At 43.4% G+C, this 23,608-nt stretch overlaps 1 protein-coding gene across 1 annotated transcript in view; it reads left to right on the forward strand.

The window, feature by feature from the left end:
* Epsti1 (epithelial stromal interaction 1) overlaps positions 1-23,608 on the forward strand; it is a 99,679-nt gene that overhangs the window by 18,528 nt on the left and 57,543 nt on the right. Inside the window, exons 2-6 of the mRNA XM_041672891.1 lie at positions 1,906-1,964; positions 3,557-3,640; positions 8,379-8,452; positions 9,516-9,599; positions 17,623-17,696. Of these exons, the coding sequence (XP_041528825.1) occupies positions 1,906-1,964; positions 3,557-3,640; positions 8,379-8,452; positions 9,516-9,599; positions 17,623-17,696 (375 nt within the window). The remainder of the gene's footprint in view (positions 1-1,905; positions 1,965-3,556; positions 3,641-8,378; positions 8,453-9,515; positions 9,600-17,622; positions 17,697-23,608) is intronic.

Below are 23,608 nucleotides of genomic sequence, written 5' to 3' on the forward strand. Positions count from 1 at the left end.
CATTGCACCACGTGGACGCTTCCAGATACCACTCATAGATCTGCAGCTCCCAAGCTCCTATAAAGTACTGGCAATTGGAGGAGTGAAAAAAAAAAAAAACACGTTTCTTGGGGTGAAGAAAGACTATGTAACAGATAAGGGCTTAATTTCCAATGACGGTCTTTCTAATTCTGTATTCATAACATTGTATGCATGCTAGGCTACCCATGCACCATCTGCTGATACACATTAGGTAATTGGGCACCCAGCAGCCCCATTTGCATGCAAAGGTGGCTGTGCACCTCACATTACAAGTCTAAAATTAAGATCCAGGAAGAAGCAGGCGCGCAGCTAAGAAAATAATGAGATAAGGAAAAATGGCTTCAGTTATTCAGCACTTTTGGCCTCGACTGTTCCGCCTTTGCTGATTTGCCCCTGGAAATGGCGCATCCCAGGTGGAAGAGAGTCTTGTAAGAGCATCTAGGGTTTTTGTTTTGTTTTAAAACCTGTACATATAAGATGGTTGCCTTTATCCACCCCATTTTCTCCCAAACTGCACCCGTCTGTATGCTGCAGTCTGTTACTGTACTATATTTTTGCTTTCTGAAGTCTTCACGCTCTGGTGGGACCACGTGCATGGGCTCACAAAGAGCCACCCGAGCACAGACTCACAGCTGGGATCTGTGACGCTGTACTTCAGTTAGCCCACCCACACTTCGTCATGCAGACCTGTGGCATAGGTCTGGAATACATACCTATGAAGCCTGCCTCTGCTCTTAAAGGTTCACCGTGTTTTTGATAGCTCGGTATTTCTGGTAACTCCACGAGAAATAGTCTCACTTACAAAAGAGTCTTGGGAGCTGGCTCAGCGGGTAGAAAGCTTGCTATGCAAGTATGAGGACCTGGTTTCGGATTCCCAGCACCCAGGGGGAAAAGTCCAGCATGGAGGGGTGTGGCTCTAACCCCAGAGCTACAAGGGAGGGGTGTGGAAGGAACAGAGATGGGGTGTGTGTGCCCTGGCTAGCCAGTCTAGTCAAAATAGAACTCCAGCTTTAGGGAGACATTCCATCTCAAAACATAAGGTGGAGAGAGGCAGAAGACACCAACGCCTATCTCAGGTCCTCACACACGCACGCCCAGGCAAGTGCATCAGTGTGGGCAATGGTGCACACACGTGTCGGCACCTCACATGCTAAAGAAAGAGCAAAGGTAAAACTGAAAATAAGAAAGCTTTCCTTGAGTCTCACGTTCACAATGTCCTTGTTTTCTGGGCTCCTGATTATGTTCAACCTGTGTCCCCAGGGAAATGGGCAGCCCAGGGGATCGAGGCTCCCAAAATCCAAAACCTAAAACCATGAACCAGACTAGTGGGCTAGACACACGAGTCACAAAGAGGATGTGCCTGGATGGCCAAAGACTTGAACTCTTGTTTGTCTGCACAAAGAATGCAGCAGATGTCCCTGTGTTCCTTTTCCTCCTAAAGTGGGTCTACAAGAAGACGAGAAAATTGATCTTAAAGGGATTGACTCCTAGAGCGCCACCTAGAGGAGTGATGTCCTACAGGGACAGTCTACCAAGAACCAATGGTCTTGTAGTTCCACAGGAGCCAGTCCCCAATTGCTTTTCCTTTTTTATTTGGTCTTGTCTACCTGCTCTTCAACTAGACTGGAAGGCACCAGAGGACAGAGCAAGCTCCTAGGAAAGGCTATCTTCCCCAGTACCTGTCTGATGGTGTTGGGAGGAAGATGGGCTGATGGGCTGATGTCTGATGGTATTAGAAGGAACATGGGCTGATGTCTGATGGTATTAAAAGGAAGATGGGCTGATGGGCTGATGTCTGATGGTGTTAGGAGGAAGATGGGCTGGTGACTTAGACGCCTTAGAAATCTGTCATGATGGTAACCCCTGTTGTCCTCTTCCTCCCAGCGCAGGCACGTACACCCTGATTGCACCGAATGAGAGCCGCAGGCAGAAGATGCAGAGAGGTATGCACACGTATTCAACCAAGACTCAGAGTGCTTCTCATTTGCCTTATAATTTTTTTTAAAGTATTTTTATTTTCTGATTTAGAGAGATTCATTGGATCTCACCAAGGTCTTAAAAAACCTTTAGCAGTTTTAATTATGCTTGAGCAATTATTCTATTGTTAACACTTCTAAATTTGTTTCTCTACATTAGTGACAGGAATCATGGAAAGAGTGAGTGTAAGTTTTAGATTTTTCTTGGGTTTAAAAGAACGTCACACCTGTTGTTACTATTTGCATCTGGTCCCTGCTTTATCAAGCAAGTTGGTGATATTTTAATAATACCAAGAATACTTTTGAAACAGACAAGGTCGTAAGCTAATTTATGCCTTTTCTGATACGTCCCATCCTTCCTTTTCCCATTAGCCTCTGTATTCCCAAACCTCTGTAACCATCCATCTGCCCTCTGTGGTTTTATCTGTATCATCACTTTTTTTGTTCTAGACAATAACCTGGAGGGCAGGGACAACATCTTAAGCTTTTCTGTGTTTTTGTACTTCGGGCATGAGCCGCAGGTTGAGCCGAGGCACAGTAAATACAAATGCTGCTTCTTAGTTGCCAGGAGAGAGAACACTCATTTAGGTCACAAGTACATTGTGTTCCTGTGCACGGCAGGCTGTGCAGCTAACTCTGGGAAGTCTGTGCTCTCCTTCATTAGGTGATTGGTAGGGGATTCAGTGACCGATGAGGGCACAGTGGCACAGCCAGGAAAGTAGTTATCTCAAGGGACCACACTAGACGAGCACCAACCTTGGCGGTTGATGAGTCAGTATAACAAATGACAGTGATCTGCCGTGACCGTGGGAACCTCAGACATTTACCCAACAGAACCCCGAGGTTCCAACATCTTTCAGGCGTCCAGTTCAAATTTCTAACAGGGATTTAAGAGTCAAAATTATCTGGGGTTTGTGAGTGTTTCAGAACTTTTCTTCGACTGTTTTGAAGTTTTTTATTAATGGTCTTTTGGGACAATACAGTCTGAGAGATTAGGTTACTTGCTGGAGCCACAGACCAAACCTCCCGGGCGCCCCCTGCTGTCTCAAGCTCTGAACATTTGGTCAATGAAGAATACCAAGACTCAGAGCAGTGGTGCCAGGGCCGAGCCTCCCTCCTCAGAGCTGCAGCCAGCTTGGGAAACATTAAAAATAAAGCAAATATAGGCACCAGAATTCTTTGGGGATGTATATTTACCTGGATCTTATTGACATATGAATATTCTAGTTTTTGTACACATTTGCTATAGAACATCTTTAGAAATAATTCACGAAGTTTTAAGGATGTCGGCATTAGAGGGAAAACTATATTTCTCTGTGTTAGGAGGAGTTTAGCTGCTGTTCAAATTTGCGCCTTCTGGGCAGACACTTGGTAAATGCCATGGGGTGGGCCCAGTATTCCTGGGGACGGGGGCGATGAGAGTTACCATCTTTTCTTGGACATCTTGTCTTCCCATTCTGGAAACTCATTGCTCTTTGCTAGTAGTTTTGATGTTTTGGAATGACCAGGTTTCTTTGCAAATTCTAACATCGATAACTTGCTATTTCTCACCTGGTTAGTTGCTGAGAAAGAACTGGCAGACCTGGAGAAGTGGAAACAGCAGAACAGGGCAAAACCGGTCTACTCGGTGCCGCAACGGCTGGGTAAGTGGCAAACGGAAAGCCGGAAAGCCGGAAAGCCGGAGGAGCCAGTAGTCAGGGTCCCTCGCAGATCCTGCCTTTCTTCACACGTGAAGGCCTGCCTCATCTGCTGCCTTCCTTCACACGTGAAGGCCCGCCTCATCTGCCTTCCTTCATACGCAAAGACTTGTTCTGTGGGTGCACCCCCGGAGATGGGAGACACCTGACACGAGACATTTAAATGTGCAGGGAGGTTGTTGTTCCTGGCTTTCGGCAAAGGAGCAAACGCGTCTGCCACAGTTGTGTGAGAAAAAAGTGATGGCTTAATTGGCAAATAATTTAGAGCCTCTTAGATGATCAGCTCTGAAGAAAGCTTACCTGGGGCGCTGCATGGGCCCTGTCACAGCACAGTCGGGACGTGGGGAGAAGCCACGACAGCACGTTCATCCTGGCACTTAGATGCTAATGTGACAAAAATGAAGGGAGAGTCAATCGGGAAAGCAAAATGAGAGCGAGCTGGGGACCCAGCTGTGGGTATAAAGATAGATGCCTCTTGGGTTTTCCTGCTAGGGTTGGAGGTATTTGAGTTGGCAGAGCAGGTGCCGCCAGTGTGATGGGTTGTCAAGACCCTCAGCATGGGGTTACAGACCTCTAGAGGGGATAGCCCCCCCCTCCAATTGGAGTCATTTGCTTGCTGTCTTGACTTCTCTTCACAGCCAAAGATAAAGTTTTGGCACAGTACCAGTTAATATAAAGATACCTTGTCGAAGCCACCCACTGTCATAATAGCCCTAAAGATTTAAGGAAAAAAGCAACGTAATTTGGAAATCTCTTAATGAGCGAAAGTAATAGAACTATAGAACTAAATAGAATATTTACCTTTAGCAGAATAAGCCAGATTTGAGGAACCCAGTCCAAACCCATCCTCCTGAGCAGTCTTTCCCATCATATGAAAAATAAGAAATTGTACGTCCCCCCCCCCCCCCCCCCGCTTTGTCTTTTGAGATAGTCTTGTTCACAGTAATCAGTGCTCAGTGCTAGGCATGGGCCAGGCTTGGTCACCTCCAGGATGACTTTTGTTGTGTACTCTTTCATAAGATCCACAGTAGAGGTGAAGACAACACTGTCCCATCCTTTCTCCTGCAGCTCAGGAAGACAGGCCATCCGAGATGCAGCCGCTTCTTTCTCTGAGACGGAGTCTCGTGGTCCAGGCTAGTCTTCAGCCCATGAACATCTTGCCCCTATCTCCCTAGGATTGGGATTGCAGGCTTGCGACTCTGTGGTCAGCATCAGCCGCGTCTTCTTGAGGACCTATCTGACTGTGGACTTATGCCTTGAGGCTCAGTTTCTCAGCGTCTTCTTTGCTCCCAGTAGTGTATGCTGATGGTGATTTTCATTAAGCCCCTCCATCATCTTAGCATGAAACGTTTCTTTCTCAAACACAAACACAGAGGAGTTGGAACGTAGAAAGTCATCTTTGCTCTGCTTGCATCCTGCCCCATGCAAACTCTTTTACAGCCTGAAGGGGTTTCTAAAGCTGATTCTTTCTTCTGGATCTTTCTCTGGGGGCTTGGTTCCTCCTCACTTTGGAGTTTGGAGAACTTGGTACCTGTTATTTTGTAGCCTACACAGAAAATGAGCAAGATCTCAGTGTGTGCCTGTCTGCTCTATGAAGTTGTTCGAGTTAGGGTTTTTAATGCTACAAAACAAAACAAAAAAACACCTTGAACAAAAAGCAAGTTGGAGAGGAAAGGATTTATTTAGCTTACATTTCCACATTGCTGCTCCTCACCAAAGGAAGTCAGGACAGGAACTCAAGTAGGGTGGGAACCTGGAGGCAGGAGCTAATGCAGGGGCTAGGGAGGGGTGCTGCTTACTGGCTTGCTTCCCCTGCCTACTCAGCCAGGTTTTGTTTGTTTGTTTGGTTTTGTTTTGCTTTTTTTTTTTTGAGACAGGGTTTCTTTGTGTGACACTCCTGACCGTTTTGGAACTTGCCTTATAGACCAGGTTGACCTCAAACTCATAGAGATCTGCCTGCCTCTGCCTACCTAGTTCTGGGATTAAAGGCATGTGACACCACCACCTGACTTCAGCCTGCTTTCTTGTAGGACCCAAGACCACCATCCCAGGGCTGGCACCTCCCCATTGATCACTAATTGAGAAAATGTAAAGCTGGATCTCATGGAGGCATTTCCTCAACTGAAGCTCCTTTTTCTCTGACGATACTAGCTTGTGTCAAGTTGACACACAAAACCAGCCAGTACAGAAGTCTTGAGAACTAGACAGGATGGGTCTTTGTTTGGAGAGAGAAAATTATGAAATGTATTAGCCCTTAAAATAAGTTTAGAAAAAAATTAAACCTTTGGCTTCCTCCATTTTTCTTAATTCTTAATTTATCACCTGTGTATCACTTAAAATATTGGAAAGATTATCAGAGATACAGAGACTAATGTAACAAAGACTATAAAGTGTCCTTGTTCCTAATTCTTTTCCATCTTCCCTAGCAGTAACAGAAGGGTTTGATCAAACTGGCCTTGCAGAGCTCAGAAGGAAACCACCTTCAGTGTCTTTATCAGATCAATTTTAAAAACCTCAGTAAACGCGAGTTTTTTTCCTGTAACTTCTGTGACAGTGACATTAAGGAGTGTTGACACTTAGCCATCGAATCACCAGAGAATTATCACCAAGGCAAAGAAGTCTTTCTTTTTAAAAAGAAACTTTATTTTTATGTGTATGGGTGTTCTGCAGGCACGTATGATTGTGCACCACCACGTGTGTGTGAAACCTGTGGAGGTCAGAAGTGGGGTTCAGATCTCCCGGAATTGGAGTTATAGCCAGCCAGCTGTTGGCTGTGGTGTGGGTACTTGGAGCAGAACCCACATCCTCTGCAGCAACAGCCAGGGCTCTTAACTACTGAGCCATCTCTCTATTCCAAGAAAGGAGTCCTTTCAATGTAAAGACCAACCTTGTATAAACACTGAGAGGTCACTAAGCGATGCTTTCTGGCCCCAGATAATTCTGGTTTAATAGTGAGAGCAAACAAATCATTAGAAGTCTTTGTTTTTGTCTTGAATACGAAAACAAACAAACAAATAAATAGGCAGTAAATGGCATGATGAACTAGCGATTCCTAGCTAGCATATTTTCATTATACTTTAAGACTAAAGGACTAGAATAAATGATTTCAGAGTACTCTGCCCTAAAGGGAAGATATACCGCACTCCTCCCAAGGCTCAGAGATCATTGCAGAAGAGGAGGCAGAAAGAGCATAAGAATTGAACTCTGTGGATAACTACAAGCAAACATTATTTTCTGGACACAGCAGTGAAGCTGCACACACAAACTCAAAGAGGTCAGGACAGTATATACAAGACCTTTGTAAGTCCAATCCAGACTGTACTACCAGGGTTTCTCTTTTGGGTCACCAACCAGCTCCCAAATCATGACACAGAGGCTTATTAGTAGTTATGAATGCCCAGCCTTATCTTAACTCTTATTTTAATCTATTTCTCTTTATCTATACTTTGCTTTGGGACTTTTACCCCTCCCTTCCTCCCCCCCCCCACTTTCTTACTGTCCTCTTTCCTATTTCTCAGTCTGACTGGTGGCTGCCTGGCTTCTGATCTGGGGTAGGTCTCTCTCTGTCTCCCTTGTTCTCTCCTCCCCCTTCTCTCCTTCTCTCCCATTTATTCTCTCTGTCTGCCAGTCCCACCTATCCCTCTCCTCCCTATTGGTCATTCAGCTTTTTATTAGACCAACCAGGTGCCTTAGTCAGGCAAGGTGAAATAGATGCAACACATCTTTACATGATTAAACAAACGCAGCATGAGAAAATGCAACACATCTGTACATCACTAACAAAGGCAGCAGAAAAATAACGCATCTTTACATAGTTAAAATAATATTTCACAATACCCGATCAAGTATCAGTATGGAGAGGGGAGTTAGGCACACAATTCTGCCCTCACCATGGAGCCACTAGCAATTGTTAGCTGCTGGGAGGTGGGCGCGGGGGGGGGGGGTGTTCTCTAAGCATGTACTCGTTCGTATGTTGACTGCTCTCTAGTGAGTGACCACGCACCCAAGAATATAAGGGCAGCCCAAATTGGTCTCGAAGAATTTAAAAATTAAGTAGGATGCCATGTTGAGTGGGTAGAGAAGATGGGTGTATCTGTGAAGATTTGGGGAAAGGGGGGGGGGATGAATACGACTCAAACAGATCGTATGAAACACTCCAAGAACTAACAAAAATACTGAGAGAAACGTGATTTAGAGAGAGTCCATATGTCTGCAGTGTTGAGAATCCTGAGGATTTCAGAGGTTCCCTTGAACACAGGGCAGTAGAGGAAGGAGGAGAAAAGAAATGACACATTATTGGTCATTGTCTTTATTGAGGTAAGGAATGGTCATACTGAAGCAGGAGGAATGTTCCGGAATTCTCAGTACAAGCGTATTGCTTAATGTCTAGTGCAGCCCTTCAGATACGGTTTCAAGCTAGGCAAGACCTTTCACATTCACTGATTGAAAACCCTAGCATTATCATCCTTTAAAGAAGAAGGCCTCATCTTTCCACCCACCTGTTATCTTTCAAGGGACCACAGCTCAGAGACCTTTGGCTGTGTTCTCATGTCCAGGGGTATGAAGCTGTTAGACTCCCACCGCCGACTTCCCACACATTAATTAGCACTCGGCAGCTGGCATTTCAGCTCAATGCTCCTGTGTTACCTCCATGGCTTATGTATTTATTATTTATTTTCATTAGGTGGAAGCCAGTCTGAGTCTGAAGTCAGGCAGAAACAACAGCTCCAACAGATGCGATCTAAATACCAGCAAAAGGTCAGAATCCATTCCTTCTAGTTTAATTCAGCAACAAATTTCAGTACCAACATTTCCACATAACCATGAAATAACACAGGGACCCAAGATATAAAACCTTCAAATCAATTGCAAGATATAATTCTCCAAATAAAAAAAAAAGTGCCGGAAAGAGAGAAGTAAAAAGTAGCTAGAATTCTTACCCAAGTCACACATACTAAGCATGACCTTTGGTTTAAGGTAGTCCTTTGAATTAGCTATGTATTAATTATAGTTTAAGAGTACTGTTTTCATGCCCAGAATATGGTTTTGTTTATTCCAAGCAGTACAAAAAATGATTTAAGACAGCCAGTGATTTTTTTACAATAAATATTATGATTTTTATAATTCAGAAAATTAGGAAACTATCAGCTTTCTCCTCCCGTGTGCATGGATGGATACAGACACACACACACATACACACACACATACACACACACATACACACACACATACACACACACATACACACATACACACACACATACACACATACACACATACACACACACACATACACACATACACACACGCACACACACACACACACATACACACACGCACACACACACATACACACACGCACACATATACACACACAAACACACACACACTCACACACATACACACACATACACACACATACGCACACACACACATACATACACAAACACACACAAACACACACACACACGCACACACGCACACACATATACACGCACACACACACACACACAGAATGAAAATGAGAGCAAGACAGAGCAAGAGAGCAAGAGAGAGAGAGAGAGAGAGAGAGAGAGAGAGAGAGAGAATGTACTCGAGATATAGATAGACAGACAGACAGCCTCATGAAGAAACACTGAGATTCTCAGGCAGGATGCGGCCTGGCCAGTCTCTGAGTGGCTTAAAGTAACAGCCTATAATCATGGTGAGGTATAACACAAACAATACTGCAATTTGCCTTTCATCATAATTTTGTGTTCCAGAGTTCAGACTGAAAAATGGTAACTGTTTTTTTTTCCTCTGTCATCTCAATACAATTTAGCTAAAGAGAGATGAATCTATACGACTTAGGAAGGAAGCTGAGGAAGCTGAGCTCCAACAAATGAAGGCAATCCAGAGGGAGAAGGTAAGCAGGTGGGGGCGTGGTTAGCTGAGGTCAGGCTCTCTTCTAGACACTGGGCAGGCAGTACTCATTTAGCCCTCCCTGTGATCTGAGAACGTGGCTATTACCCAATTGCGCAAATGAAGAAATGACAGAGAGAGGAAAGGGAAGGTGCCCAGCAACCCACAGCTCTGATTAGAATCACTGGGTTTCACATCCCAACATGGTGGCCTCAGGGCTGGGTTTCTGAGTCACCACACCCACCATCTGTGTTACCTCTTGAAGGCAAAGCAACAAGTGTGTGAGAGAGAGAGACAGTCAGTGGCCCACTGCTTTATTTCTCTCCAAAGGTAGAGTTTCCAGGGTGAGCACGGTGAGGGTGAATGCAGCCCTCTTACCCTGAGAGGAAGAGCATCCGCTGGTCTTTTAGGATCAGTGATGTCGGGCCCTCTCAACCTGACAACCGTGCTTTTAGTTTTGATGTAGCATCCTGAGGTTGGGAGAAAGCTGTTACAACGGCTTGTTTGTTAGAGAACAAGAAACAATATAGAGATGGTATAAGCCCCTCCTCTTCCACAAAGGTCTGAAAAGAGGTGAGGCCTAGTGTTGCGGGAGGTCCTCCTGTTCCTCCAGCCTATAGCTGCTGAGATACCAGCCCATTGGGGCGTGGTCTCTCTCTCTTTAAAAAAGCGGCCACTTCCCTCTCCTCTCTCTCTTCACTTCCTGCTCTGCAGGTGACTAGACTCCCTTCCTGGTTGCGTAGAGGGCTGTTGCCTGGGACAGTGATCTGTAAGTTTTTTCCCCTTTAAATAAATACCACCCTATTAATCATAATTCCAAACTGGTGTGGCATTGTTTGTGACTTACGCCTTCAGCTTAGTGTTGGGGAGCAGAAAGCTGATTCCTGGTTCTGAGAAGCCTGCGTGACATCTGTTGCAGATGTGTCTTAGAAACACAACTGTAGCTTGCTTGTTTTTCTCTCTTCCTCCCTTCCCCTCTTTCTCTTCCTTTCATCACCTCCCTCTTTCTCCCTTTCAATTTTCTTCTTCTCCCCTCTTTTATCTCCCCTCCTGTTTTCTTTTAAAGATTAAATATCGTTTAAAATTTAAACTTCATTTTAAACAATCAGACTTTTTTATTTGTTTGTTTATTCATTTTGAGACAAAGTCTCACTATGTTGCCCTTCCTACCCTCAAACCACAGAAATGACCTACCTTTGCCTCTTGAGTGCTATAATTAAAGGCATGCACCATCACACCTAGCTATAATGGATTCTTTTAAAAGCAGTTAAGGAAGCCAAAAGCAAATGGTTTATGGAACACTGGTCAGGAGTGCAGGTTTCCTCCTTCCTGTAGGAATTCTCTTCTTGCCTGGGAACAATCTAGTCATCTGTGGAAAGTAGCATTGTTTTCTGACCTTGGGTAGGCTCCCAACTTTCTCAAAAGTCTTCCTGTGAAATGATTCTACAAGTACCACCTCTGTGAAGTCCAAGAGCAACTTGTTGCCATAGAGACGCAGGTGGCAGGGAGCCAGGACTTGCACATAAAACTGTCATAAAATGATGGGCGTGTGCACAAAGCGCAGTTAGTTTATTTCCAAATTTTGATCCACTGGTCCATTACCAGGTGGCTATCCATTACACAAAGAGCTGGACTGAAGCCGCCTTTTCTCCTCCTCTTTCGCCTGTACTTCTGTCTCGACCACACCTCTGCTCTTCATCACTTTCTCTTCCTCTCCCCAACTTGAAGAGCTGGCGCTTTGGTCTGTGATTGTAGTGGGTGGAACATGTCTCACACAGTCTGCCCGCGTGTTCGAGTGGGATCAAGACAAAACACACCAGAAACTGGATTAAAGGCTCATGGAACCTGAAGATGTTGTTGTTGTTGTTGTTGTTGCGGGCTCTCGTCTAACTCATGTCTGGTGCCATTGAGTCCTCATCGTCGGCTGGCTTGTGGGTGGGCTGCTTACAGTTCATTTTTCATGGCTCAATAGCACACACTCTTCCTGTGTGGGTGAAACTGTTCTTTAACACTGGGTGGAAGCACTGATTCTGCTTTCCGAGTCATGCCACCACCGTAGAGCCGTGGTGGTCTTTAGACACTGACCTATCCGTTGTATTAACCTTTCTAAATTGATAATTATGATATCAATTTGAAAGTGATTAGAGGGACCAGCTTCCTAACCGTTTTCATGGAAAGGGGAGTGAGAAGAACTGGCATTACTTGGGCTTTGCTCATGTGCCCACTATTGAGCTTACCTTGGACCTACTGCGAGCTGATTCCTGCGGCGTTCCCTGAGTTGATTCCCATGAACATGGAAATCTGTGGAATGTTGATCTAAATGGGCCTCGATTTATCTGACTGATTTGCTGTCACCAGTTGAACATGGTGAAATATTTCTGTTGAATATGAATCTGTGGCTGTTCACGGCTATTTCTGCCTGTTTAGTAGCTCGTGTCAGACAGAAGAGTGGATATTAGCTATCTAGAAGTGACATATTCCACATTGCCAGTGTGATAATGGCTGGAAGGAGTAATAATGACTATGCTTATGGAGCACTTAGTCTTTAAAATGCACAGCAAATGCCTGCACGGACACCAGTCTACACAACTCTGCCTCCCCTGCTCGCCCCCGCCCCCGGCAGGCAGCTACTGCCCAAGAAGTCTGAGCCAAAGCAAAGACAAGAAGCTACCACCACCAGGAGGCTGGCCAGTCCTTAAGATACCTGCAAGGTGTCTTTCTTATTGTAACTTGTTAGTACATCAATGGATTGAAGTCCTCACGGACCAGTCACTTCTTCAGAGCCCCAACAGTGACCACTGCTTGCCGTGGAGACCAAGCTTTCCATTTATCAGCCTTCAAATGACAACTTCATATCTACATACTACAGTAATAGGTTTTCATAGGGCACCACAATAATCTTTCCAGCTAAATTGAATGTTCTGAGAATAAGCATCCATCACACCCTGTACATAATCATATTTATGAATTGCTCATTTGATTTTTCCATACTTCCACGATATTCACAAAAGTGAAAAATGAAAACCTTCAACCTTCGTGTCAAAGACCTTCCATACCCCTTGAATTCATTTTACTCTGCTATCTATTTATTTTTGAAATAGTTTACAATGCTATATCTTTTCCAGATTCTTCCATCTAGTTATTCCCATCTCCCTGTATCATCATAACTTAGGAAAGTATTAAAAACAGCTAGAGATTCAAGCAGCATCTAAAACCTTTCCTTGATCCTCAAGCTGGGGCTACAAAGTCACTTGTAGCAAGTGAAGTCATTGTGCTTTTGCAGAGACCCCAAGAACCATAGTTAATTTGAATGCAGCTCAATGCTGTAGGAACAAAGCAGTGGAATATGAATTATGCAGATTAGATGTAAATGCATTCAATGTGCTTATTTTTAGGGCATCATACTTGTTGCTTCCTAGTTCCATAAGGAAAATAGCAGCAAGGACTAATGGCTTTAAGGACAAAAATCAACATTGATATTAACTGGGAAATATTTCAAATTCCATAAACTTTCAAGCCACAGCAGGTTTCTGAGAAGTAAGGTTCTTACACTCTGCACCTCTTTGGGCTGGCATTGGTACAGGTGTTATGTCTTTGGATATTGAAATGTTTTCATTAATGAATCCCATAATGTTGAAGCGAGAAATGGCATCCCTGGAACAAAGCCATTAAGAATGTAGGCTTTTAGCTTCCCTGGGATCCATTTGCCTTCATTATAAAATGGGTACAATAATAAGAATAGGAGAAACAAAGGGTAAATGCACAAAGTCTTCAGCACAATGACTAGCTCTTTGCTTTTATTTATTTATTTATTTATTTATTTATTTATTTATTTTTGTTTCACTGTGCTGCCCTTACTGACCTGGAATTCACTCTATAGACCTCTCTGCCTCTGCCTTCCATATGCTAGGATTAAAGGCATGTGCCACCATGCCCACCCCTCCCTCTCAGCCTTTTGTGAAGGCGCCCTACCCTAATTATAAGTTTATAGAAATGCTCTAATAGTCTTTCATTTCATTTGATTTTAGTCTGTCACCTTCTTGCAAGCAAGGAAGGAAAGGCTTACTGTTATTTATCACCAGATGATTGATGGGGCCAATGATTCGCATCTGTTAAGCCCACAACAGTGAAACTGTTGGAGAGAAAACACACTTGGCATTCTTGCCCATGTCTCATTTCCAGGCTTCTAGTTCAGCTAAAATGTTAACATTGACCAATATCCAGTAGTTTTTCTTTGTATGCTAGGCCCTAATCACCAAGATCTTTGCTCGTTTTCTTTTTTTTTTGTTCAATTTCAAAGTAGGCTGTCCCTCTACTATTTCATAGAACTAAGGGACATCAGTCTGTGACTATGTTTTTCTATTACTTTACTTTTTGTTGCTTTTCTACTTTTTCTTCCCTCCCTTCCTCCCTCCCTCCCCCTCTCTTTCCCTCCTTCCTCTTCCTCCTCTTCTTTTTCCTTCACTCTCCTTTCTTATTTTGTTTTGTTTAGACAGTTTTACTACATAGCCCAAACTATCTTTGAACTGTTGATTTTGCTGCCTCAGTCTCTTGATTGCTCGACTATAGGCTTGCATTACGATGCCTAGTTCTTATTACTCCTGTCTCCAAACCATCTTAAGAGGAATAAGAAAGTGTCTCTTCTTGAGGCTATGCGGAATCTTCCGTCTGCACTCATCATCTCCTTCTCTCTCTAATCCCCTTGGGGACCTTGTTTTTTCACTGGCTAAGCCTCTTCCTTTCTTTACTATTTTGTAGTTTTGTTTCTATGCTCAGGATAGACTTTTACTTACTTTTCTCATCTTAACAAAATCCCATTGTTCTCCTCTCAGTTACTTTCAACCGCTCCACCCCAAGCGTCATGGACAGTTTCCTGAAATCCTTCTCTTTAGTCTTTGATTTGAAATGTGAGTCCATGGACTGCTTTTAATAATTATGTGAACAAGATAGAGTTTTCGCTTTCAAAAGCATTGATGCTGTGCCCATCAGACCAGGGAAATGAGCCCTCTGGATCCTTTCTTTACTTGTTTCTTTGTGAGCCAAGCTTGGCTTCTGTCTCTAGTACTTGTCTGGTATAGATGTAGCCATGACAACGATGATGCTCTCAATATATATATACTAGAGACTTCAATTCCTAACTTATTAACCTTTAAAAATGTTGTGTGTCTTAATGATATAAGACCTAGAATGCTGAAGTCTCCCTTGCAACTGAATTCGTTAGACTACAAAATGATCCGGGAGAAAAATGGTCACTTTTTGTCCAAGCTTCAAGAGACTTTCAAAGGTATTTTCTTTTCTAATATGAAAAAAGGGAGAGCATTATGGCCAACTATTCAAGTTACAAAACTGTAAATTCCTTATAGGCCAGCGAACAAGATATCTAGGAAGCAGTGGTATGGGATTACATGTTAGGGAAGCTTTCTGACGACTTTGTTCCTTAAAGTAGTTTTTAAAAATTTGAATACTTTAACAATTTCTCCTAAAGAGGGCATGGTGGTGCCTGCACAGAATCCCAGTGCTTGAGATGTAAATAAAGCGAGGAGGACCGGAAAGTTTGAAGTCAATTAGGGCAACAGGAAACCAGACACAAAGGAAAACACACAGTGTTTTCCTGTGGAAGTATTCTAAATTATCCAGCATCTCCCTGTTAAACAGAAAGGTTTGAGTAACTGCAGATCAGAGCTATATGGTTTACGGATTTAGAAACATCCCTCATAAGTAGCCAGGGACACAGCCTCTAGCTCTCACGCACTTCTGAAAAGCCAAAGTACCTCCCCTCAGAAGAGCTGATGCCAGCGATCACTTGGAAGCAGAGACAGGAGGATTACAAGTCTGCACCCTGCCTTCTGGAAAGTAAAGACCAAGGAGTGCAAGTGAGCTGGGAACAGAGGGACAACTGGGGAAATGCAGTTACAGTATGAGTGACCTCCATGAAGAAAGCCCGCTTTTGTTTCTAGATGATGTGTGTGACTTTCTCTCTGTTCTCTAAGGAGATTCCTGACCTTGGTTTAATCAATGTGTCCTGTTTACAATCTGCTGGCTTGCAATCTTTCACCATTTTGGTGCCTCCGCCCCAGGGATGTGGCAAGATCATCACAGTTGTGCATGTTTGGGCTCACTAGTCAGGACTTTATCTAGGGTGTGAATCACCTAAAAAAAAAAAAAAAAAAAAAAAAAAAAAAAAAAAAAAGCAGGGTCGGAACGGCTGAAGAAAGAGGACCAGGGTGAAATCTATCATTTCTGGGCTGTTTTTAAACCTACAAATTTCATTTCTCTCTTGGCTATATCTTTTCCAGGACAGGCATTTCTCTGTTCATATAATAAATATAATATGGTATATCATATGATAATATTCATATAATTGTATAATTCATATAATATATTCATATAATTGGATAATGTTTGTTGCATACATATGATTTAATGATATTATCCAGGTCCCTTAGCCAGTGGAAGTGTCCTGGCTGAGTGTCCTTCTGCGTTTGTCTTCGTGCAAATACTTTTGGGTGATCTGACTAAATCTAAACATTTAGACTGATATCAAAATCTTTTCCTACATTGGTAGACATTGTATTCAAATCCTCATATATCCAGCCATTTTACAAAATAATTAGGTTTTGCCAGGGGATTAACAGACCTTCATCGGGTAAATGCAGTTACAGTATGAGTGACCTCCATGAAGGAAGCCTGCTTTTGTTTCTAGATGCTGTGTGTGACTTTCTCTGTGCTCTCTAAGGAGATTCCTGACCTTGGTTTAATCAATATGTTTTGTTTACACTGTGCTTGCAGTCTTCCACCATTTTGGTGCCTCCACCCCAGGGATGTGAGATCATCACAGTTGAGCGTGTTTGGGCTCACTAGTCAGGACTTTATCTAGACCTGATGCTTTTTTGGGACTAAACTCTCCTTTCATTTCCTTCCTAAAATTCCATTTCATTAACAGTCGAATTGCTGATGCATAACTGATTCCTGGATTCTAGGTTTTGGTTAATTTTTTGTAAACATGGAAAACATCTCTTTTGCCTGTCAAAGTGGGAAAGATCAATGTGCATAAAGACAGTTATAAAATGACTATGAATAGCTCTTGATCTTTGAGTGACGGAGCCAGATCCGAATCAGAGTTTAAAATACTAGTATTCTAGTTCTTAGTATTCTCCCTCCTGACTCTTCCTTTGGGCAAATCCAATTTCTTTCTTTTAAACCAGCAGCTTTCTGGCTCTCCTTCAGACTCACTGAAAACTTCTTTTCCCCTGTGTTGTAGAACTTGCTTCCACCCTTTCTTAAATTTTATTTTTGTCTAAGAATGCTTTCTATTTTTCTTAGGCATGTTAAAAAAATGACAGTCATGTCACAGTGAGCAAAAAGCAAGTGGTTTGGGTTATTTAAATCAGGTTTAAATGTGCCAGAGCCTTGGTGACAGTAATATCAACATGAAGTCCCATGAAGCGCCCTAGACAAGTAATTAAAAAAAATAACCCTTTCTACTCAAGTGCATGGCTTTCTCCAGACACATGCTACTCAATTTCTCAACAGCTTTAAGTGTCTAAATCAGAAGAGAGTTGGATTGGGTTATTGAAAATCTTTTTGTAGAAAGAGCGACACACACACACAAATCTTTTTGGTAGAGTGAGCTACACACACACACATGCATGCACACACACTTTGTATAAACTATTTAATTGCGCATTATTATTTTTAACTTAACATGTTTGGTATGGAATTTGTTGTTTCTATCAGAATATTTTGCAAACTCACTTCTTTTAAAAATGAATGTTGCTATCATCTGAGCTGAGATAAAAATGTGAAACTTTGATTCTGCAATTTAGCTCGGAAGGTTGGGAGAGGGGAGCTTTGGTGGGAATCACCATAAGCCTCCCCTGTAGTGCTTGTGGGTTGGGAGAGGGGAGACTATGTTGGACTCTCTGGGGCCACTGCAATCCAAGGGTTTGGGGTTTGAGATAACTTAAATAGCACGATTCTTTTTAAATCTGCCACAACAGATTGTATTTTGATATTTTTAATTTCAGAGTGATAAACTAGAGGAGAAAAGGCAACTTCAGGAAAACCTCAGAAGAGACACATGGCGAGAGCACCATCAGCAGTAAGTGTTCGCTCTCAGAGCTCCATTTCTTTATAGGTTTCTTGTTAGGAGTCCGGGCTCTGGGGAATGGAATGGTGACTTGTTAGATGTAAAGGGCTGGATTGTGGGCACTGTAGTAATCATGTAGCTGAGTTCTACCATCTCTGGGAATCTCATCAATGCATTCTGTAGCAGTCCGATGGTGAGCAATATTCTGACTCAATTTGAGGAATTTGTCCCTGTAAATAAGTTAGATTCCAGGCTACTTCTGCTTATGCTGATCTCCAGGGCATTGTGCAAGGAGGGTAGGGTTTGGGGTAAAATATCCAATCAGGATCTAAACTAAGTCATATTATCTCATGTGCTGAGGGATGTTTTACTTTTTTTTTTTTTTTTTTTGAGACAGGGTTTCTCTGTGTAACCCTGGCTGTTCTGGATCTCACTCTGTAAACCAAGCTGGCCTCAGACTCACAGAGATTCACCTGCCTCTGCCTCCCAAGTGCTGGGATTAAAGGCATGTGCCCCTATGCCCTACTCTATTATGTTTTTTCTAGTCAAGAATTGATTTATTTTTATTAATTATTTATTAATTACTTTGATACTCCAGGTCGATGGTTATAAACCAAAGTAGTTTTTTTTTTCTAGTATGATTCCTGAATAATAAAATTTGCTCAAATACTAAACCTTTTGGAACTTGAGTATTTTGTTGGTTTGATCTTCATCTTCAGAATAAGGGTGATCATACCTGTCCAATGGGCCAATTATAAGGACTAAAGAAAATTTCTAAATGGCTTAAAAGTGCCTGGATATTCCGGGGGTTGGGGTGGAATTTCTTACGGGAATCCTCTTTAGGTGAAATCACACAGATTCATTTGGTGGAGTCAGTAAGGTAGATGACTGCTCCCACCAGAACTAGAAACTAGACTGGCCCCATCATACAGAGCTTTCCCCGAGCGCTTGCTGTTCTCTTAGTCTTCCCTCGCCCCTCATTCACAGACCCAGGGCTCTCTCAGATGTTGAACTGCTTACCGGTGTGGCATTTTAGAGTCTAGCATGCCCTAGTGTTCTCAGATCACTGGGCTCCTCAGCCTGCCTCTCTCTTGAGCAGAGCGAGCAGAGCCGTGGTCAGAATCCCGGGCAAGAACAGAAACGGAACTCCGAGCCCTGCGTGCTGCTCCTTATCAAGTTAAGGTTGGGGCTGGGAAGTTGAGTTTGAGACGGGGCAAGAAGGAGGAGAAATTCTTGGAGTTTTCAAAGGTTGGAGGCTGTTCTACCCAGCCTCCCGTCTTTTCAGAGTTCCCCAGCGCCTTGGGTTTGTGTTTTACTAAATGCTGAAGATCAGTCACCCTTTAATGTAAAGAAGAAAAGGAGGCCTTGCTCCCAGCCACCGCGCAGAGGATCAGCGGAGTCGAATTCAATTCCATGCTCATTTCACTCCCGCTCTTTCCCCTGCTTATCATCAAAGTCCTGGTTAGAAAAAGGGAGGCTGGCAAAAAAGAAAAAAAAAAAAACCCAAGAAGTATCTCAAATTGATTGTTAAAGCCTAGTGAGGAACACAAGAAGTATAGATTCGTAAGGATTTTTTTTTCTTTTAAGAGCATTGTGTTTTGAATTACTTTAGAAATTAAGGAGACCAAATAGCTGAAGAAACAAATGACCATTATATAGCTAGAAATACGAGAACTTCTTAGAAAAAGGTGGCTCTTCTACAGAATAGTCTTTATTGCCTTTTCCTAGAACCATATTATAGTGGGGGAAAATATCTAGCAAAGTTGTCAGAATCCTAACAGCGCAAAGGTTTAACCAAACCTCAACCCGGACCCTCTGCCTCCTACTCCCGATTGAGATTCTCTTGAAGCTGTCAGGCGAAGGACCGCAAAATAGAAACCCAATAAACAGTTCCTCCAAAACCGAGTCGATACCTTGCCAGTTTCAGCAAGCTGAAGGGTGATGCAGACAGCAGTGGGTTTTTGGTGTTGGGAAGGGCCGCCGCGGACTTGAGCGGACTGTAAAGCCAGCGGCAGTGGGAATGAAGGAGAGGCCACCGCCGATGGGCGCCCTCCATCCCCCCAGGAGCATCTTCGTATGTTCCTTCTTCACACCTTGCTCCTTACTCTGTTCATTTGCTTCTGATTATTTTTAGTGTTGTCAATTATTTAGCTAACAGGCAGAAAACTAGGCTTTTATTGACAACCAAAGGCACTCTCCTGAGTATAATAATGAAGGCAGTTTATCGAATGCCTGTGAGGTTGCTTTCTAATTGTACGCATTAATCTGCCCATGCAAGCTGGCTGAAAATACACAAGCAGATTGCACACGCAGATGGAGCACACGGGATGGTTTTTATGAAAAGACCTCCACAATGCGCTTCTGGAGCACTGTCTTTTCCTTAAAAACCGAACGGCTGTGACTATGGCAATTGGCGGCTGAGAGCAGACCCAATTAATGGCACATGACGTTTGCCACTCTGGCTGGGGACATACTCTCTTTTCAGAACTCAGAACTAGTTCTGGGATTCTCCGACCTAAAAAGCAGAGGGTAGAGGTAAGCCTTTAACCTTGACATAATTTTCACTATATCTTTTAGTCTCTGTTTTCCGCTTACAAAAATTCAAATGTGATTTTTGGGGTGTGTGTGTGTGTGTGTGTGTGTGTGTGTGCTTTCCTATTAGCTGATAGTCTAGAAGAACGCCCAGCTCTGAAATGACAGCAAATGACTCTCATTTTTAACACCAAAGAGGGACTGTTGTTATTTAGAACATGGAGTAAAATAAATGTCAGTATTTGAATTTTTCAGGTTTCCTTTCTTTTTAAAAAAAATTAATCATTTTTTGAGAATTTCGCATAATGTGTTTTGATCCTATTCATTTCAAATCCTGCCCTTGACTCCTCCATTCTTGCTACCCACTCCCTGACCTTGTGTCCCCCTTTTCTTAGTCTAATAACCCACTGACTCCAGCATGTTGTAATTTTAGTGATAATTTATCCTAGGAGTGTTCTCATTTTTATAATTGCGAATTTTTATTTTTTTTTAATTCTATGGGGTTTCTTAATAAATTTTGGTATGGATTTAGGTATGGTCTTTTTGGTTTTTGTCGTTTGTTTTTGGAGACAGGCAGGGTCTTACTAAGTAGCCCCAGACGTCCTGGAGCGTGCAGTGTAGATCAGGCTGGCCTTGAACTCATCAAGAACCACCTGCCTCTGCCTCCACGAATCCTGAGATTAAAGGTGTGCGCCACCACACCTAGCTGGATTTTTAGCCTACTGAACAATGACAGTTAAGGGTAGGCTAGGGTCGGGCAATTTGCATCCTGGTTTTAGGAAAAAGAGAATTCTCTGAAGAGTTTTCTGGGAGCATATGAGCTGGCTATGCTTTAAAGGTTTGAAATTGTAGTTCATCTCCAGAGATTATATACTGTAGGAGGTGATGCGTTTACGACATCTAAGAAGCATGAAATGCTCGACTCTTTCGTAGTAGCAACCGCTATGTAGTTGAGAGATGGAAAGCCAGGCTTTGTGGTAGACACAGAGTCTAAAAATTTACTAAAAGCCGGGCGATGGTGGCGCACGCCTTTAATCCCAGCACTCGGGAGGCAGAGGCAGGCGGATCTCTGTGAGTTCGAGGCCAGCCTGGTCTACAAGAGCTAGTTCCAGGACAGGAACCAAAAACTACGGAGAAACCCTGTCTCAAAAAATTTCAAAAAAAAAAAAATTACTAGAGATTCCTCCCACTCCCTTACAGATAGAGCCTTGGGTAGCTGAAATTTTCCAAAGTTGCAGAGACAGTAATTAATTCAGCCAAATTTAGGTTCCCAAATGTGGGAGACTTTTGAAAATAGATAACTTGAGGGCTCAGGGCCCTGCAAGAGTCAGGACTATCAGGGTCATTTGTGGGAGGTGACATCAGGGGCACTTGAAATGAGACTATTGGAGAGGGCAGAGTAGCTCTTGCTACTAAGTTCTGAATTTGGTCTAGAGCGGGCAAAAGAAAGGCTGGGAAAGACAAGTCTAGTGTTTTCTCCGGTCATCAAATACGAGCAACACCCCTGACTCCTTAGGTCCATCCCTGGTTAATTCATAGGTGTTTTCAGGTTAGAGGGGATGAACGCCTCAATCTATCTGAGGTGCTCTCTTCTCTCAAGGTACAATCTCCAGCGTGTTTACAGGAGCAAGAGGTTCAATTATTTAAAGTTTATTAATTTACTAGTGTATATGGCGCGCGTGTGTGTATGTGTAGGCGCGCGCATGCACGGTATACATGGGGAGCTCAGAGAACATCTTTCAGATACAAGCTTTCTCCTTCTGCCCTGGAATCCTAGAATCAGCTCAGGTTATCAAGTTTGCGAGGCAAAGCACCATTAGCCATTGAGCCATCTTGCTAGCCCATTGATCTCAATTCTTAACACTTTGGTTGGGAAACCTTTTGGAACCAAGCCTATTCCCCAGAAGGACCTTACTCCTAGACTCCTAAGCTCCCAGTCCCGGCCCGCCCCCCTGTCTCCTGCCCCCCCCCCGCGCCCCCCCCCCCCCACCCGCTTTGCCCCAGGACTGTAATATTAAGAACTTTTCCTTATTTCCACCCCCGGAGCCATGTTTCTCTTTTACTTCCACTTGAATAGTTATGTGTGCTAAGTTCCTCGGAGGCACATTTGCAGCTGTTTTAGTTTCCTCGCGCTGAGAATCCAGACAGGTCTGCTGAATACGCACACTTTGGCCCCCGCGTTTGCCTTCTAATCTTGCTCGCAAAACTTCTAATGCCCTTCCTGGGAACTTCTGAAAGACACTTAAGGGCTACAGCGCTCCCTTGTCCATGTGGTCCGCTTCGATCCAGCCTTGAGTTTTATAGTTTAGGTGAGGTGACTGGAAAGTCAACCTGCTCATAACTTCCTAGCTTATGCTAATGAAGCAAACGTAGAGATATAAAAATCCCCGTGTCTGTTTGGTTCGGAATGACAGGGAACAGCTTATGGAAACTCCAGTCTGAGGGCAGTCCTTACTGAGGGGTGTTACATCATGCTGTTGGGGGGAGGGGCACGTCAGATTTCTCCACTGTACCTAGCAGAGCAACTGTCACCCACCTCCTTTGGTTCCCATGACCATTTTCTCATGTTGGTACTTACCACATGCCTGTTTCGTCTGCGTTCCCTGGTGACCCTAGCGACTCCGGCAACATCTTTACCAACCATTGCTTCTCTTGTTTTTCTCAAATTCTGTCACATTTAGTTTTTTTAAATTTGTAAATGACATTTATTATTGTGTTTTTGCGTATTGTGTAGGCGCGTGCATGTATAGAAGCCAGAGAGAGTTGGTTCTCTCTACTGTTTGTGTCCCAGGGATTGAGCTCAGGTGATAAGACCTGGCACCCTTATCCACTGAGCCATTTTACGGTCCCCCAATTTAGTTTTTAAAAAGCTTAGTTTGGGTCATGTTATGTGCCAATCCAAAAGATTTGATTTCCCGTTCCTGTTGCCTTAAAATAAATTCCAGTCTCTATAGTTGGACTTTGGGGTACCAGGAGGTACCTTAGTTAAATATCAGAATGAACTTACTGGATTTGGGCCGATGCTAGGTGAACAGGCCGAGGAAGCAGGGCTTTGCCCTGAGTTTTATGTTATTAGGAATCTGGGGTTGTTATGTGATTGTCTTAGCTCTTTAAGGTCCAGTCACGGGGAGGACCAGAGCCAGTCCACACGGTCCTAACCACTCTTTAGAACCAGAATGTTGAGGTGTTTGGTCATTGTTACAGTTTGCAGAAGGTGTTTACGCTTCTTGATATTCAGACATTGTGGTGCTTTGAAAGAAAATGGTTCCCATAGGCTCACAGGGATTGACACTATTAGGAGGTGTGGCCTTGTTGCAGTAGGTGTGGCCTTGCTGGAGGAAGGGTGTCACTAGGGGTGGGCCCAGTGAGATTCCTGCTTCCTGCGGATCCAG

Source organism: Microtus oregoni, unplaced genomic scaffold (genome assembly GCF_018167655.1).
Source record: "Microtus oregoni isolate MIOR12 unplaced genomic scaffold, Mior012 000001F_ref0000356, whole genome shotgun sequence".
Classification (NCBI taxonomy): domain Eukaryota; kingdom Metazoa; phylum Chordata; class Mammalia; order Rodentia; family Cricetidae; genus Microtus; species Microtus oregoni.